Below are 19,651 nucleotides of genomic sequence, written 5' to 3'. Positions count from 1 at the left end.
CAGGAAAGGGTTGCAGGTAGGAGAAAAGGCTACCATTTTCTGTGGAAGGTATATGGAAAGGGTACCGTTTCTGTCAGAAGTGATCGATGTATAAAAAGACTACAGGTTTGAAACCTGTAGTCTTTTATACATCGATCACGGGGCGTTTGGACCCAGGGACGGAGCCTCCCTGTTTGAATCTTGGTTGATTAACCCCCGGGATTTCTTGAATGACTTGTACAAGAATATAAAGGTCTATAATAGTGTAAGCTTGTCGGCAAATCTAAACCCCGCGGTAACTTATTTCGATTGGCAGTTATTTCTGGTTTGTGGTCAACCGCAAAGCTTTAGATCCATCAAAGCGTGTCTTTTGCCCCATTTAATGATTAGATGATAATTTATTTATCAAGTGGGTCTCAAAGTGCATTGAACATACTCGTTCAAATGCGGACGTGCATCGAATCGTGAAACGAATATCACAAAATAAACCCAGCAGGAGGTAGAACAGTTCTAAAATAACTGTCTTTATTTCATGGTCCATTGGTTTCACTTTGATAAACTTAAGGTCCATGTCTTGCTTGTTCAGTTGTATCTAACGGCACGGTTTCTCCCGAGTTTTCCCGCCACAAAATAGCCCTGGACAATTTGTGTCACTTTCGTTTCGCACATAACACGCGAGTGCACGCGTGAGTGCGGCTCAGTTAGCTCGCTATGTCGAGAGGAGTCTGGGAAAACTGCCAGTATAGTGTCCCCAGGCTATGCACGGTCAACCTAACTTTCAATGGTGTCCGCAAACTTGCGTCCCTTCTTACATTCTAGTCCAGTGAACGAACGAAATCAATAAATACTGCTTAAACTGCCAAATGAAGTTAAAAATATAAAAATGTATTGAGCCAGCGTGAGCTCCGAAGTGGAGAAGGTCTTGGTCAATTTCCTACTTTGAAAGCGTATGGACCGAGTTGAGCTACTAAGGTGTACTGAAAGCGAGCTCTATAAACCTGCAAACAAATGTACGTGATAAATCTTCTCCAGTACAGACTGAACAAGCTGGTTCAATAAGTTTATTATTATGACCTTTTTTAAGCAGTGGTGACAAATTAATGTAACCATTCTGGACAACTGAGGTTTCCGCCTTACCCTCGCAATTCTCAGGCCACTTTCGTAAACGATTTAACCGAAATTGTCTGCCAGGCGTGAAAAGAAAAATAATTCTACTAATGAAAGGCAAACGTTGTTTTTCTCTCTTGTGCAGTGTTTGGAAAAAGCTATTGGTCGAAATTCATTAGCGGCCTGCAAAACTCAGCTCAGCTCAGATAACCATTCAGAACGCTCCTTTAAATTGTGTCTTATATCATATAATAAAAGCTATCATGCAATCCCATTCTTTTTTCGTGTCTTTATTTTGGACTTACGCGATTATTCTATTTCCCATATTTTTGGTTAGGAGTTCTGTTTTGATTATCAATGTCCGTGCCAGAATTAGTCTCAAACATCTTCAGGATCTGCGCCGTTGCTTGTAGATATATCTTTCTTAGGTGGTTTGCACAAATGTCCTGTCAACAATTCTTCTGAAAGTGCTACACTTAACGTAGCAACACCAGTAAAACTTGCAACCGCACTGGTATTCCTCCTCAATCTGAATCGTGTTGAACCCACGCCCGCAGCACAGAATCCCGCAGCTCCCGTGTCCCGAACTGGTCTTGTTACAAACCCTTCCCGTGGTCCCCAACGAGCCTGTGTTCGAATCAGGAACGCAATAATCCGGGGAATCCTCCAAGAACACAAGATCGTCATGAAAATGCTTTAATAGAGACCTCTCTTCTGCTAACACGAGCTCGCTGCCGCTCTGGTCAACAGTTACTAGGACCCCATTGTGATATTTGTTTCGAAGATAGCTTCCCACCACACCGAACGAGTCCATCATTTTCCAACATGTTTTGTATCCACATGATGCCTGAAATGCCATGGCACTTACATCTCAAAACCGTGTGACTTTGTACGGCCTGCAAGAGATAAATTGCATAGTTTCAAAAAAGACAAACTACGTACTGAGATGCTTTTTAACGTATCGTAAGCCACTCCATGTCAGGAGAACTAAGAAACTCTAAGCGCGGTGACCTGAACTGTTAGTGCGCTACGCTTAGAATTGAGCGGTCCGGGTTCGAGCCCTGACTGGGGTTACCGTGTTGCGCTCTTGGGCAAGAAACTTTACTCTCATAGTGCCTCTCTCAGCCCACGGCACTGAGGTGTATAAATAGGTACCGGTGAAATAAACGCTGGGGCCTGGGGTACCCTGCGATAAATTAGCATATCATCCGGGGAAGAGTAGAAATACTCCCAGTCACTTCATGCTCAGACAGAAACCGGGATTTACTCGGGCAAGATGGGCTTCTCGGCCCGATGCATTTCACTGCATCCTAGACCATTTATTGCACAATTCGGCCTCTTCAGCGTGACATGTGTCCACTCTTCTACGATCATCACATATCAGAACTCATACCAGCTGGATCCTCATTCGCTGTCAGTTCTTGTGTCGTTGTTTTCCATTTTTGCGAGGTTCTTGTCCAGTGATTCCTGTCTCTGCCATTCTCTCCACTCCTCCGTCACGTTTTTCTCGGTGCGACGCACTATTTGGGAGTACCCCAAAGATCATCTTTCCAGTTTGCTTTTCTTCTGCAGTAAGTCGGAGGATCTCGAATACAGGTGTTGTTGAGAGCTTCAGCAGTCTCCAAAACCTTTGGAGTGTGCTTGGATGATTGGGAAGGTGTCATCTGGCTAGAACTCACACGGACTAACGCAGGAATTCCTGATTTTGAGAGCCAACATGACCATCCTTCAATTCGTCTCTTTCGACTATGATCCTGACAGCGTTACAAACTCAAAGCGTGGGCACGGGACGTTGTCCATTTTATAAAGCAACGGCGATGGCCTTAGCCATTTTTTATTAAGCATCCTGCTCATCGAGCCTGTTCGAGTACATGTAACTGTCATGGTTAACATTCATAAGGACTTGATAAATGAGCGTGTTTCGATACTCCAAATGGGCCTATGAACATCCCTTCCTTCTTCTGCTTGGCATTCTCATATTTTATTTTATTGTACTAACTGCTTCGATTTCCTGCTTCCGAACCTTCAGTTGTGTCAGGCATGCCGTGTCTTGCATAGCAGATCTCCAGCTATGAAATGCCATAAGTGGCCAATGATAACACACTATGTCTTCTGGATATTTCGAGTAGTAGTCGGTATTGAGAAGGTAATCATTTCCTCCAATGAAAAGATATCCATTCCTAGCTTAGATCATACATGCATGCATGCATGCATGTATGCTCACTGTTGGTTCCTGGCATTTGGCACGTTTGCGTATGTTGCACATCTTGGTCAGACACCTGGATATGGTTCTTCATTGTCTGAGTGTCCAATCAAGCCAGTCTAATATACTACTCTCTGAATGCAGATTGGGTGGCTTTTCTGCAGTTTGTGTAACCATTTGCTCTTCTCATGCCTGGCGAGAAGGTACAGATTGATTCTCTTCCCTATAAAATTAGCACCAGATAGACGTTTCTGTCACGTGGGAGCTCATCGATGGAAGACTCTTTTGGACACTGGCCACCCTTGCCTCACTATTGTAGTGGTTGCGTCTGTTAGAAGATCAGTATTTTTTCGGGCAGGGAGAAAGGAAATGATGATCCTTGAAACAAACTTTGTATTCTCGATTCTTTATGTCTATCTTGATATTTTCATTGCAAAATGCAGGAGGAAGGTGTGCACGAGACATGTAGCACAACAACGATGCTAGGAACCATGGAACAGAATTCCAAATTGGTTTTCCAGCAAGATGTGCTTACGTTAAATTCATTACGAGGGATTTTGATAGTGGTTTTCGGATTTGGTCGGTTTAATTTCAAGTATTTTGTGGCCATTCTCAACATAAACGTCATTACCAGTGTAGGAAAAACTGAGATCCATATTTGTTGCAGTTTGCCTTGTTCAAAGTAACTTATTGACGAGAGCGTGCTGTTCCCGTGAATAATTCAGCAATGAGATTCTTACGAATTTCCGAATAGAATAAACGATAGTTTTAAAAATGACTGCCTACGAAATATATTCTTGAGCTATTTTTAAATGGTTTAAAGTTTTCTAGGCCGCGCCGTTTTACTTCTCGAGTCGTTTCGGCTAAAACAAATTTGGCCCCTCGCAAACGTTTACCCAGAGTTTGCCAACGTCTGCAGTCTACGCTTGATCGGTTTGGATTGTTGTTATTGTCAAAAAAATAAATTAGCATCGTGTGTATTTACCTATCTGTTGTTTGGCATGAATTTAGTCATAACAGTGTCATTATTGATCTGCAGATCCATTTCGCTTTGCGTCGTGGGTCCACAACTACTTTGGCAATGTTATGACGTAATTCAACGTATTAAAACGGTAACTTGACGTCAATAGAACATTTAAGAAGGAGCACAATATTCTATAAGGATGACTCAGTTGTTGACAACTTCTATATATATATTAGGTAAGACATTTTCCAGAGCGTATTTTAAAAGATATAAACGTAACAATAGCAAATACACAAACTACACCAAAGGAACTACAAAAGCTGCAGCAACTTCGACAACAATATTTGCCGACGCATTTTACAGCAACTTCACCATCTTCAGGTACAATATACACATTTCCGAGAAAGTGGTGCAACAAGAGCAATCGCACGTCTCCTTCGAGAATTACAGAACTATACAAGCTACAAAAACCTTCGAGAGAACGGCACAACAATGATTCCGCATTATATAGGAGCTACCCGAGTAACCACAAAAAAAAGATCCACGTAAGCTAAGAGTTCTCAGACTGGAACGCCAGCTACAAGCTTCAAAACAAACTTCAAGGACCATGCACGCAAACTACAAACTCTACAGCAACTACAGGAATTGTTCACCTACAAGACTTTTTCATCTAAAAAACGACCCATTCTTCAGCAACTAAATGCAACAATTTCAAAACGAACAGGAGCAACACATGACTACAGAAACTATACATTCTATGGGAACTCACAGAAACTACAGAAGTTACAAAAACAGCAGGAACTACACATTCTACGCCAACCTCAACATCTACGCATTCTACAAGAACTACAGCACCTACTCTATACCTACTTCAGACAATGTGGCGTTTATGTGAATCAGACAACAACAAAAATAGATCAAGCAAAGTTTACACTGGCAGAAACTCGCCTCAAAAGGGAACGAACGGTTAAGATAAGATAAATAGCCTCACTTACTCTTCTTCCAACAAAGTTGTTGTGAAGATTCATCTTTGCGCGGGCGTCCCTTTCTTGTTCTACCGAATCCACAAATAACTTTCCAATTCTCAGACCATAGGCAATGTTGTCGCTACACCCTCCCCACTCGAAGCCTTCTGCACTTGTCTCCTTGTGATTTGTATCGCAAGTGCAATCTTTGAGTTCGCCTTGACTACACGAGCGGGTCACTTGGTGTACAACTCCGGCAGAAGTTATTGCATGGACGAAGGCACTTTCCCGGCTTGCTGTCAAAAGTCGTAAGTAAACATTTAACATGTTTAAACAACACTCAAGCGAAAAGGAAACCATTTGTTATTTAACCGTTTGTGTTGACAAGAGATGCAGTAATAAATCAATCAATTAAGAGAAACCAAACTATTGTGAACTTAGAACTTAGTGGGTGTTCATGAAACAACCAGTTTTGTTTATGCTGGTTCGTTTATGTCGGTCAGCAAAATTCGTGTGTAACCTTTTTGTTTGATTTTTGGAACATTCTTTTAGTTTCTACGGAACAATTAGAAGGTTTGTAAGTGTACGTGAGCTTGTAAACAGCGTGCACTTGATAAAATGAAGTAATTAGCAGGATTGTCGAGTGGTAAATTCGAGACTTTTCGAGAAGGTGAGACTGATATCTTTTCTGCGAACCCGAAACTTTTTTAGCCTTGAAAAAACCAACTGAGACCCGAGAAGGCGTCCCAGAAAAATTCGAACGACGAAACCTTTTTTTGGCTAACATTTCCGCGAGACATTTCTCGCCTTTCTTAGATGAAGAGTATATGTTTTGAGAAATTAGGTTTACCTTTCCGCACAACTCGTCCAAACAAGCTGACATCCCGCGCCACAATAGAACAATTCCATCTTTGATCTTTCATCTGTTGCTGACATTCCTCGACACCAAGCTTTGCACCTTTTCCAATGCTAACGATGACATCAGGGTTCTCTCGACAAACTTGTCGTTGGAAGTTAACCAAGCCAGCAATGTTATCGCACATGATTCTGGTGCCCAGTGTGAGCATTTGAGACATAGACCTGGTGAAATGATAAAAACATATCTGCCAAAATTCTCTCTGACCCACGAGTAAAGGGACATTGCGCTTGCAGACCATTTTTTTAACAATTCCTAGGCTAAGCTACAATGCAAGATAATAATTACATTGCATCTTATCTTTAATCTCTTCTTAGAGTGGACGGTTCGAGAAGAAATTACTTACCACCAATGAGATGTCGAGGGTGCTAGAAATGAAAGCAGGCTAAGAGCAAAAAGCCAAGAAGTCATCGAGATGCTCATCTTGAATGTCTCCCACAGCCCTTTCGCTCTGTGGCTAGACTAACAGCCCACTGCGAGACTGAGCTGTTCAGGCCATTACAACTGTCGACACCGTGATGAGTTAATGAAATATATACATTAAAATAAATAGTGGCAACTCGATCATGCATATAACTTAGACAGTTACGCAATACAGTTTTTAACTCGTTTAACTTCGTTTTTAATCCTCGTTCAGTAACTTGGTGCAAACAGTTGTTGAGTTTTCTTTTATTTTGTCTGATATTTCCCTTAATTCATAGACTTAAGTTTGTTTAATGCAATGGTAGGAACTAGTTATTTCTTTGCAAAAGAAATTATCATAAGAACAGGTTTTCTTAAGCATGTAATAATTCATCATATCTCAAACAAACAAACTGACATGAAGTGTGTTCAAAAGCACGCACTCTTGTCAACAATGGAAAGTGTTGCAGTATGAGTTTATTTTTTGAAACAATTAACAACTGAAGAAGTTTTTATCGAGAAAGATACACACTTGGTAAAGAAGGATTATATGGCTTTCGTCGGGTGCATATTGCGGACAATGGCTTTAGTAGTGGTCAATGCCAACATCAACCGGAAATCTTACAATTACATTAAAATACGATGTGCTTTACAAATTTGATATAATGATTTCAGGCATTCTTAATCGTATTTTTTCCGCGTTTTCGAGGAATCAACATTTATTCGGTGATCTTGGCATTTCTGAAGTGTCAATGTATTCTCGTTTAAAATTCTTCTCTGCGGCGAACGGGATTGTGGGCTGTATGTGACACTTCTCTTGACTTATAAGTCACAGATGTTCGAGTTCTTACTCGCTTGAAAATCCCTGAATAAGCGTGTGTACGAGCTCCTTCCACATTCTCCAGGGCTCTGCACGAAAACATTAGCGAATATTGTATCCTTGCTCGATTTGCTATTTATTCACTGATGATATGCCCCATTTCAAGTCCTTTTCACCGTTTGTCGACGGTAAAAACAAAGTGTACAATTCCACTTATTAGCATCGGTCATTAACCAATCCAGCACGCATGATTACCTTAATATGATCAGCTCGCTTTTGATTGGACCATCGTATTTGCCGCGTTCAATTTAATTTATCATCAATTTCACATGACACATGAAATGATGAAGCACTTTTATTTATAGCATTGAGGGATCGGCTCGCGTTATACCTCTAAGCACAAACTGAAGTAAGGCGCACCTCTTATGTTTACCAACCAGACTGAAAGCTCTTCCTCTTGTCAACTCACCTTTCACAGAACTAAAAATCTTCCGCTTGTTTAAGTTATACCGCAACTTTAGAGAGCCACAATTAGCAAATTTTGTCTCGCGTAGTGACCTCTAGGTCGATACTATTATTTGGTTTGCTCAATTGATGCTAAATACGTTCACAATAGAAAGCTTTTGGCAAAATTTGTGTGCGTGAGATAAGCGCGGTATACTAAGTGAGTGCAGTATGGCGAGAGGGGCCTGGGGATACGTTCTCGAAGAAGGGGTTTTACCCTTCTCGTCCCCCGAGCCGCCTGACACTCTTAGCCGGCGGAGCCTTTGCACGAGAAACAGGGGGTTCATGGGACACATGATTTCATTGGCTAGTTTTTGATAAACTGAGTTTGAAATCTTGCTAGCCAAATCAACCCTTGAAACAACGCAGGGATCTTAAAACAGCATTCTCGTCCTCAGAGCCGCTCGTCCCTGGGGCAAGAGGAACAAGTAGCTTTGGGGACACATGATTTGAAGGCTAGATCTTTAAAAAAGGAAATTTCAATTTGGCAAGTCAAATCAACCGTTTTAAAATCCCTTTGTGGGTGGTTGAAAGGGATTTTATTAAGGTTGATTTGATTGGCTAGATATAAATTCTCTCAAATTATGTGTCCCCAGAGCCACTTGTTTCTCGTGCCCCAGGCTCAGCCGGCTAAGAGGAACAGGCGGCTCTCGGAACGAGAATGAAGCTTTACTCTTCAGAGCGGGAATACATTGATATATTTACATCCATGGGTAAGAGCCAAGGAAAGCAGCCACCCGACAAGCAAGGTACACATGCAAAATACCCAGTTGTTTCCACTGGAGATCTACAAAGGTGCTTTTCTGATTGGTTTTTACTTGCCCGTAAATCGAGTGACAAACCAATCAAATTCTACGTAATCAGTATGAATTTTTGGGTCGAACCTCGGACGTCTATTGAGCGGGGAAACATTCGAGAGCGCGAAGCAAGTCAGGCGTCTATTTACTTAAGCTAAATGTAAAGCAATAAAAGAAATGTAACTGTAATTTCTTTTCCCATGTAACACGGAGGAACTCTCGGGAGCTCGTTAGAAAGTGTACGTACATCAAAGTTCGAATTGGAATTTGGGGTAATGTTTTTTTTGGAGGGAGGAAAACCGGAGACCCCGGAGAAACTCAACCCACATATGACGCAGGGTCCAGAATTCAAACCTGGGTCAGAGTGGAGTTGTACAACAGACTTCTAATGATATGAATTTATTTTTGGCACGAATCACTACCGTTGAACACTTGTACTCGAAAACACGTGTGGCTTGGCAAACATACAAGTATTTTCTGTTCATTGCTTCTGTCCTGGCACTAATTACTGAATTTAAATATGTACATAAATAATGTTCACCTGGATAAATATCAATCAATAAAAAAAACATTTGCCATTGATCATCGGACGCTTCTGAAATTATATTAATTAAAAAAAGAAATGAGTTTGAAAAGAGCTCATTCCACTTTCCAAGATATACGAGCTAAACTGCCATCTGCAAGTGATTTTGTATTTTTGGTTTTGCACAATTCATTTTTATTTACACAACTCCTTAGAATTAAAGGAAGACGATTCAATCCAATCTGGATCTGTTGTACTTAAATATAGTTTTTTTTCTTTTTTGTCAACTGACTTTTTCTGCATCATTAAACCTGACTTTCTTTCTTAATGTCACGATTGCTCTTTCATGAAATACCACTATTAAAGTTTCTGTTATCTCATATCTCTACGTGTTCAGCATAGCGGGAACTGGTTTCACTTTGTATGAAGTAGAACGAGTTTCAGTCTTTTGCAAATGAAATCTCCACTCTTTGTCTGATGACCGATGCTGGAAAGTACTTCAAGTAATCTGCACAGTTCGTCCTATCTGTTTGTCTTGTAGCTCTTATCATAAGCTTTTGTTTCCTCGGTTACCACCGTCGAGACTGTTGCTAGACAAACTTGAAGCGCCCCTCTTCTTATTCTTCCGGGACTTTCTTTGCTTATTTTTCTTATTGGATTTTTTAGGAGGCCTGTTCTTACTATTACTGCGGTCCGCGTTTGTCGGACCGCTATTACTGCGGTCCGCGTTTGTCGCCGCAGAAACTTGATGAGCCGTTTTATACGTAGATACATCATCTTCAGGCGATTTGCATACATGCTTATCAACAGTTCTTCTGCAAGTTTTGCACTTGACGTAACAACACCAGTGAAATTTGCAACCGCACTTGTATTGTTCCTCTATTTGAATCGTGTTGAACCCGCGCCCGCAGCACAGAATCCCGCAGCTCCCGTGTCCCGGAGTGGTCTTGTTACAACTTCTTCCCGTGGTGCCCAGCGAGCCCGTGTTGGAATTGGGAACGCAATAATCCGGGGATTCTTCCAAGAACACTAGATCGTCACGTAAGGGTTTTATTTGATACCTTGCTTCTGCTAACACGAGTTCGCTGCCGCTCTGGTCAACAGTTACAAGGACGCCATTGTGATATTTGTCCCGAAGATAGCTTCCCACAACACCAAAAGGAGCCATAACTTTCCAACACGTTTTCACTTGGCATGAACCGGAAACGCCGTGACACTTGCAGTCCAAAATTGTGTGCATTTTTACAGCCTGCAAGAAATAAATTGTCATGAGTACTACCCCCCTGCAACGTTCAAGTATTAAGAAACGTAGGTGTTATGCCACAATTGAGTTGTAGCTGACTCATCCCCAGTCGTCTTCATATAGCACGCGGCAAAGGGAGAGAAGCGCGCGAGTTGGGGGGAGCAGGGGATCCCTACCCATCTCACTTTGCGCTCCCTTTCTCAGTAGCTATCTCTTCCTGCGCTGTATGAAGACGACTGGGTACGAGTCAGGGGTTGTTGTTTCGACCAGGGAGGTTACATTTTCATTTTGCAACTGTTTCTAGTGGCTGCTTCTGATATGGTCAAAAGGTGGGGGCTGGGGCGACCGCAGTGAAGATGTTTTTCAAAAGAGGGACCCCGAGCTCTCCCAGCTCCTCTCCTTACTCCATAACTTATTTCTTATTGCTGTCAGGAATAGGAAATTGAACATTATTCTATCTGCGACATGATTACTTCATTCAGCTCAAATAATCAAGAACAAGTGTACAGTCACCGTCAGGGCAATCGACGTGTTCCCTGATCGCTCTGCAGCGAAACGAGAACAAATATCTCCCATCTTCCTGTATGCACATCTCAATTACTTAACAATAAGGCTGCGAAGTCGAACTTTCTGTCGGCTGATAGCTGGTGCGGGACGAAAACCCGAGTCAACGTTGAATGTCAACCAAAACCATGATCAAGCAGTCTAATCGACTAAGCATAACCCAGGGACCAATCTATTCAAGTTCAAGTTTAGTTCTTAGAACCAATCATTGTTTAGTATTTTATTTTAAATTTTTCTATTTGTAGCGATCCAGGAGATCGGCTCCTGTAACGATCCTTTTTTTTCTCACATTTTTTTCCGCCCAGTCGCTGAGGAAGGTTTGTATTGCAAACCGAAATATAGGGCAAAGTTTTTTTTCAATATATTCTAGTTTTTTATCCACTTTGTTTATTTTTGACCGCTTTAGCCGTTGCCGTCTATATCGTGAGTTGCTATAGAACCACAGGCAGCCCAAGCTTACGATAAAGCCACAGACGTAATTTGTAAGAGTTTGTATGGGAGCGAAACAATTCTGTTTTGGAAGGTTTAAATTCGAATGTTTTATGAATAAACTTGACTTACCCTATTGCTGTATAGTGTTCTTTGTTGTTTGCCAGCTCCTCAGGTAAACTGAAGCGACGGATTTTGGAGAGTTGCATTTTTGCGAAGATTTCAAACGCTTGTAGTAACTCACCAAAATCACTTCAAATCGACCTGAGGAGCTGACAAACAACAAAGAGCACAACACAGCAACATTGTAAGCCAATTTTATTCATAAAACATTCGAATTTATACCTCCTAAAACAAAATTGTTTCGTTCCCATACAAACTCTTACAAATTGAGACTTCGTAGGGTCCTGTGGCTCTTATCTTTAGCTTGGGCGGTCTGTGATGGAATCAAACATTCCGGAAAACCAAAATGATGCGTGAAACTAAGGGCCTGTTTACATGGAGGGAGGGTGCCCCGGCTAACCGAGTTACCCGGCTAGAAGGGATAAAACCTAGCCCGCCTTTACATGCAGAATTCACAGCCCTTCTACCCGAGATGAGACAGCGTCATTGAAGCGTGTCACGGCGTGGGAAAACAATGTAGCTCAAAATGATTGAAGAAAAATATGACTTTTTACTGAATAATCAAGGCTTTTCGTCTTCAAACCTATTTTAATTTGATGTGCAAGTTGTCAGAAATTTACTGCGTTCATTTTTGGCGAAATTCAATCGAAATTCAACAGTATTTGGCCGCCAAATTGAAATTAAATTTGTTGTGTCGTGAATTAGGATAATCATTCCCACGAAAATTTCGAATTTGCTCAAAGAAATATTTCCAGCCGACCGATAAAACTAATTTTGATCAAATAGCACTGTTTGGGTCCAGAATTTATACATTTTATGCCATTAACTTCAAATTTAGTTTAAAACACGCGCGAAAACTTATCCCGGCAAGCCGGGATAGCTCGGCCATAACCGTTTACATGGCAAAAAGCTATCCCGCCTAGAAGGGTGCCCCGGGCAAGTAGACCGAGTGCCCCGGCAAGGCGGGTTACCCTTCTTGCATGTAAAGGCTTCAATACGTTTTCTTAAGAAACGTATGAAAAGTTGGCTCGCCCAGGGTAGCTCGGTTAGCCGGGTAACTCGGTTAGCCGGGGCACCCGCCTTCCATGTAAACAGGCCCTAAAATTTCGACAGCGTGTGTGTTTTCACGTTGCATTCCTTGTAGCGGACCATAATCTCTTGTTTCGGAACTCAGGAGCCGGATTAATTGCAGAACACTCCAAAAATCCGGAAGAAGGTAGAATTCCGCGAAGAATGTGCTTGCTGAACAAACAAATAAGCAAACAAACAAACTGATAAAAATATAGAGAAGTCATTGATAGTTTTTGAAACGTGAGGGCATTTGGGTTTCAATATCTGATTTGTTAAGGAAATTGCCTGCGGTCTACTCCTCTCGAAAGATTTCTATTTGTGATAACGGCGAAAACGGCAGGCAAACAAGACAAAAACCGGCTCTTGAAAATTCTAACCGCAAAGACATGCTAACATAAGACCACGCTAACTAAAGCAGGATATTTATAAGTGAATATAAAATTCGCTTAACTGAAGACCTCAGCGAGAGATACTTGTATATTTGCCCATGTGAATGTACTAGTTAGAATGGAGCAAGGCTATTTTGGAGAAAATTTTTAACAATCTATAATTAAACATGACCGTTAAAGTTTGAATTCATAATTTGGCTTCAAAAATAGTAAACTCTTTCGTGATCACTTTTCAATTCTGGGGTCTTCTCGTGACATTTTTTCCCATGATATTCGCCTGTTTTGACAGTTTAACCACAAAAAATGCCAGCATCTTGTTATCTCTTTTTAATTTGACTTTGTTGTTTTAAAATTTGGCAACTGTTTATAAAGTTGGCGTGGAATGTTCTTATATTGCACAAAAATGCTCCATTCGCCTCAACGATGATTTTCAAACTTTTTTTAGTTTTTTGCCTAAGGCATAAAAACGCCTTGAATAGTTTATTCTGTTTTCTTTCATTAGTTGCCAAGCTGAAGTTTGAAAATATTCTGTGTCCAATTTGTGTTTTAGTTGTGTCGAATTTGTTTGGAAACTTTTCGAACGAAGGCTTTCAGTCGAGAACTTAATCCTATATAAAATTTTCACCTACACCAAATTTCAAAAGCTTTCGTGCTCAGAAGGTCTTTACGATCACGTCGTTTTAGAAGAACGTATTTCTAAACTGAACTTATGAACTCGATTTCCTGCATTAAACAAAACTCTAAGAGCTCTTCACTTTCCATGTTTTATCAGGCATAACTAACATACGCATGTATCCGTGAATACGAAACTCTAAAAGCTTCTTAAACAGGAAATTTTCAACAGCTTCTGGCGCCACGACGCTTATATAAATAAAACAGGTCAAGCTATATCAGCAAAGATTTCTGTTTTGATCTGTTGAATATAAACAAACACAATTTAAAGGATTATCTTGTGTAAGCCCAAGCTTAGACGAAAGCAGAACTTAACTACAAACATTGTGTTTATGTATTTCCGTGAAAGTAGCTTTAAGATTCGAGTTTCGAAACTAAACTGAACTGCTATTAGAATCAATATTTCACTAACGGGAAATTTTAAAGGTTGTAATTTTTAGAGCAAACACCCACGTTGACTCACGAGATTAGTTTTGAAAGTAAATGTTTATCCCGGTCTTTTGTTCGTCATAACACACCTGGGAAATAAATGAATTTGAAGAATCCACTTTGAAATAAATACAATAACCATCAACAGAACATCGAAAACGCCAGAACTAAGTTATGATTTAAACAGTCCACGCAAAGTTTAATTCGTAGGAAAGTACATTAATAAAAAACAGTTTTGTTACTTTATTGATTGTTTGTCCGTCCGACAATAAGGCAAACGTACTTGCCCAAGCGTAGCATATTTAACGAGAAATAAGTGAGGTTACTTACTCTGCGACCAACAAAGTTGTTGTGAAGGTTCATCTTTGCTCTAGCGTCTCTCTCCTGCTCTCGAGAATCGACAAATAATTTGGAATACCTCAGACCGTAGGCGATGTTATCGCTACATCCTCCCCACTCGAAGCCTTTCCGACTCCTTCCTTTGCGATTCGTATCGCAAGTGCAATCCCTCAGCTCGCCGCGGCTACACGCTCGGGTTACTTCGTGAACGACTCCGGCTGAAGACACGGCGTAAACGAAGGCACTTTCCCGGCTTGCTGTTACAAATAAAGATAAGTACATCAGTACGCTTTAAAACTTCACTCATGCGGTATAAAAGGAAAACGGTTTTGATCTAAAGGATTTGTACCATGGGCTCTTGTGTAATTGATCAATGTACTAAGAGCAAGAAACTCTTGAAGTCAAGTCAAGATTAAGTATCGATAAATCAGCGTATGAAACACATGACAGGTCCGTTCTATGTATCCAGCTTAGCTATACCTTTGGACTGACTTTTGCAGTCGGCACTGGTGTAATTCGTCTAGTTGCTATTCCAAACTATTAAGCTCCCAAACTTCTAAACTAATAAACGCTCCGGAAAGAAATGATAAAGAGAGATTTTATGGATAGTTTTTTACCTTTCCGCATAACTTTTCCAAAAACGCTTACATCCCGCGCCACTGTAGAGCAATTCCATCTTTGGTCTTTAAACTGTTGCTGACATTCCTCTACACCAAGCTTAGCACCTTTTCCAATGCTAACCATAACATCAGGATTCTCTCGGCAAAGCTGTCGTTGGAAGTTGACCAGGCCAGCTATGTTGTTACACATGATCTTGGCACCCTAATGCAAACACTTGCGACATAAACCTAGTTATGATATAAACAAACAAAACAATTCAGTTTCGCGCCCGCATTTAGCGAATTCAACAGCAGTTAGCTGATTAATTTGAACTTTTAACAATTACTGGAGCACAGATCAAGGTATTCCGCGTGTAATCTTCTTAAAGTGGAAGTTTTTGGACCTACTTACCACCAGTGAGATGTCGAAAGGATCGGAAATGTAAATAAAAAGAGAGTAAAAAGCCAAACAGTCGAGATCCGCATGTTGAATGTCTGCGTAGCAGTAATTTAAGCGCACGCTGTAATTAGCAGCCCTGTGTGACTCAGACTGTGTTCAAGCTATTAAAACTGTCGTCTGCGATGAATAAACGATATATATCATTGCTCAGGCCTTTGGTATGTAGCTTGGAGTATTAAAATTACTTCACAATAGCGGTTAAGATGGTACGTAACTCACGGCAAATCTGATTGGCTTAGACGCTATAACTCAAGTCGAATTGAGGGCGGTACTCTTGAAGTAAAGAACAAACTCTTAAGAGGCATTATACATGCAAGAGTGTATTTATTCATTCGCGCACGAAGTATCAATATATATAAATTAACATCCCGAATTTTTTTCAACATTTTATCAGCGTAAAGCTTTATCAAGTCTTGTGCTCCCATTAGCGAACCAGCTCGATAAAACGATCTTAAGTATTCTAAGCAACGTTTGTAATTGATATTGAATAAAGTCTTTTTCATTATCGTAAAGCCACATAAAAACAATAGAATTTCTTGATCAGTTTGTTTGTATGTTTAAACCACTTACGAGCTATTTAATGTCAACACCAATCTCCTCTCACAGGTACCACAAGTTTACCCTTGAATTTGCTTAGCGATCTGAGGGCCCCTTGTTACGCGCCACCGCGATTTGTTGACGCGGGAATCTCGTTAAGTGCGTGTTTAAGGGCTTTCATTTATTTGGTCTTTATCGACAGGTGGGGTTATTTTACATGCCGCCGCTCAATTCTATTATCCCAAGTGACTTATTACCTGAAGAAAGCGGACTTCTTTGAGCAATTAGCTTTCTTCATTGAATTGTAAAAGGGTGTCGTGGTAACCTAATGATTGCGTTAAGGCCATTAAAGCGGCATTTAGAATGGGTTGTCTCGAACTTTACCGAATTTAAATAGGGAAATTTCTTGCTTCTTTTCTTTTAAACATCAAAGATCCGCGTTCGTGTTCGCTAATTCAATACGTGCACGTTAACACTTCTCTTGCAGAACGTATTGTAATCTTTGTCTCATTTATGATAATAAGTCGGGATTCAGAAACGCCTATCCCGACACAAACAGTTATTAACATTACTGACAACAAAATTGTTATTACAAACTCTGAGATTGCTAAGCACACAATGAAACATCAACGCATCGGTGCTATACGTAAAGATTCAAAGCTGCACTTTGCAATAGCCTTTTAAACGAGTTTCGTGCGCAATGTCATAATTTCACTTTACAAAGAACACGTCTTTGAAAGTCATAGGAAATGAAAGCATAAAGACCGGATAATGTCCGACGAAGAGCGAAATAATTAAAGCAGCGTTTAATAAAAGAGTGGGCAGTTGTCGGCCACCGCCTTGACTATTAGCTTTTATAAACTCTGTTGAAACAGAGTTTACATCATCAACACGTTTTATTTAGCGAGTGCGTCGAGAGTCTTGAGAAACTAAGGGACTAAGGGTTACTAAGACTAAGGGTTGTCAGCCTCAATTATTAAAGACGGACATCTTTAAAATACGGCTTTGATTCTTTCCGGTTTTGTTACTCAAGGGACGTAATCAGACAGTATTCGCCGGCAGCCAGTTTTTATTACGAGCAATTGTTAATGAAATAAATTACAGAAATGAGCTTTTCACTTTTCAAACCCCGATTCGCCACGCTTTAAACAAGCCGTTCCTGTAGATTACATCTTACATTTACACTTATTAAAAAATAATCGATTCTAAAATGCCAGCAATTATTACTTTGATCATTTGTGTATGATACTTTCTAACTAGATTTGTTCCGTTTAGCCCGATCTGTTTTTATGCTTACCGCGCGTCATCCACGATAATCTTGTAAAAGTGTGAAACACTTGGCTTAATCCGTAAGCTTATTTGTGGCTATTTGTTCGTGCGCAAACCTCCACAACGGTAAAAATCGAAAACGTGTTTCTCGCTTTAATAATTATCCGATTGAACGCTTTGTTGGACGGAAATGTTGTTGTTTTTCCCGGTCTTCCGTTCACGCCATTTATTAGCGCCAACGCGTGGGCAGGCAGATTTCGTCAAGTTGAAGTTTTTAACTGTTAGCTCGCGCACCCATCCCAAATGATGTCACTTCGAATTCGCCCACGCGTTTTTTAAAAGATTTAAAAGGTCTTACATGTGAATTTGCCGTAACAGTCGTAGAAATGCGAGTGAAAAGAAAAACAAAACAGGAAACCAATAAATAAATTCGCGGTTTACCGCCATGCTGAAACACACGAATATTCACCGTGTATATGGCACAGAATAGCAAATCAATTTCTTTATTCCCTGAATCCGACGCCAAAGATTTACCCTGAAATGTTTTCTCTATCAATCTGTTGTACCTTAAACTGACGTTAAACTGTACCAAGTTTTACGGGTAAAGTTCTACTTACTATAGTGAAACGAGCTGATACCATCGATAAAGGTACGAACTACAAGTTGAGGTCGAACTGTGGCCGGGAGCACAAGATTGAGAAGGACGAATAGACCTTACTGAGACGACAGGGTAATTTCAGAGCAATTCCGTCGACGAAGAAGGGGTAAATTTAAGTGAAAATGGAAAAGGGGCTCCGAGAAAGAGACGGAAAAGATTTCTACAAACATACAGCAGAGACCTGTCTATCCAAAATGTACCACATCGAAATGACATGTTCTGAGCTCGAGAAAAAATATTTTTACCCCATGTCCGTGTAATATTTAGTTGTTAAATTGCTGACAAATAAATTTTAATTTCTTTATTAATTTTTGTGGCTTTCTAAGACAGCACACATAAGCAGAAAACCTTTTAGGAGCTTAACCACTGCGAGCCTGCATAAAAGCTTATGAAGTTCAGGCTCGCCTGGGGGATCCTTCAGTGTGTCTTTCTCGCGCGCGTGTCCGCGCGTGGAGGTTATAGTCAAGAAAAAAGCTAGAAATCTTCAGTTTTTGTGTTGTAATAAAAGCGTTGTTAAGAATTAAGAATTAAGTTACTGGCCCCTGCAAGAGGACTCAAGAAAAGTAAAAAGAATATATATTTTTAACCTTTTTGCTGAGTGGATAACTTCAGTTGGAGGTGATTTTCAACTCCAGTCAGTCGGTATTACTAAAACAGTGTGACCAAAAGTCTTAACATCTTTATATGGATTTCAGTTATTTTTAGAGTTTTCATTGCAGTTCCTAATAAAGCAGTTGACCTTGCTTTTGTAGTCTGACGGCTACATTCACCTGTACATTCAAAACAGAGCTTCTTAATGGCATAGCAACCAACCACCCTTTTTGAGAGGTGCTCAGAAAATGTTTCAGTGTTGTTCAGGATTTGCAACATCATTATTTAATTCACCCTGATAAAAATATTAAAACACATTATTATTGGTAATTATTCATAGCTGTTTCAGTGTATCCTGAATTTCTTCAGATCTAAACACGTCCTTACAATTTTCGTCGCAGCAGAATGAAGCTTAATTGTAAGGTTTCAAAGCTTAAAGTTTCAAGTGGGGAACATATTTGCTCTGGACCCCCACAGCGCAAGTTCTGAATAAATATACAGGTATCTTGGCCGTGAAATGTTAATGGTTTCTCGAGGCAATGAGTCAGCGATGAAAGGTCACTTTTCAAGTGCTAAGTCGAGCTACAACTTGAGAATGAATACATTTATATTCAAGTAGCAATAATAGCGTGGTTTTCGTGAGTCTACGAGCCAGCACGTACTTGTAGCTGGCTACAAAGTCGCAAATTCAGTTGTGGATAATAAATACATACCGTTTGAGGCTTTATTTAGGATTTATCATAAAATTAGGGGTAAAAATATCCTGTTTTGGACTGAATAACAGGGAGCAGAGCGCCTTCAATCAAATGAATACATCTGAAGGCCTCTGAATATAGCAGTGATTTTGCACGTTTATTTTGCAACAATGTAGCAAAATCGGCACTGTTTCGTTTTAGAATGGGGTGGGGGCTTGCGGTACAGCCCCTTACCCCAGGGGTCGAGGGACAATTAATGTTAGGCCTTTCTTTCTCCCGTTTCTGTCGAAAGTACTTCTTCTTTGCTATTTTTCATTTTGCTGCCTGGATGTCTTTCAAAATGAGATCTAGAAATTTCAATTCTCCTTTCGTGGTCCTTAGATTTTCTTTTGTCCGTAGGAGT

At 40.4% G+C, this 19,651-nt stretch overlaps 1 protein-coding gene and 1 pseudogene across 2 annotated transcripts; both read right to left on the bottom strand.

The window, feature by feature from the left end:
• Positions 1 to 487: 487 nt before the first annotated feature.
• On the bottom strand, positions 488 to 6,643 carry LOC144653424 (protein Wnt-2b-like; annotated as a pseudogene). Its single transcript, XR_013570741.1, has 4 exons — positions 6,481 to 6,643; positions 6,069 to 6,298; positions 5,249 to 5,514; positions 488 to 1,982 (listed from the first exon to the last, which is right to left on the bottom strand). The product of XR_013570741.1 is annotated as a protein Wnt-2b-like (transcript).
• Positions 6,644 to 9,051: 2,408 nt separating this feature from the next.
• On the bottom strand, positions 9,052 to 15,770 carry LOC144653422 (protein Wnt-2b-A-like). The gene is given in 5 exon segments (XM_078513412.1): positions 9,052 to 10,429; positions 14,431 to 14,696; positions 15,057 to 15,261; positions 15,263 to 15,287; positions 15,451 to 15,770. Coding segments are annotated over 5 exon segments (1,272 nt in total). The 5' UTR covers positions 15,525 to 15,770; the 3' UTR covers positions 9,052 to 9,727.
• Between the last annotated feature and the right edge of the window lie 3,881 nt (positions 15,771 to 19,651).

Source organism: Oculina patagonica, chromosome 5 (genome assembly GCF_052425735.1).
Source record: "Oculina patagonica isolate OP01 chromosome 5, crgOcupat, whole genome shotgun sequence".
Lineage (NCBI taxonomy): Eukaryota > Metazoa > Cnidaria > Anthozoa > Scleractinia > Oculinidae > Oculina > Oculina patagonica.
The sequence above is the reverse complement of the archived record's forward strand: the minus strand, read 5'-3'. Positions and strand labels throughout refer to the sequence as shown.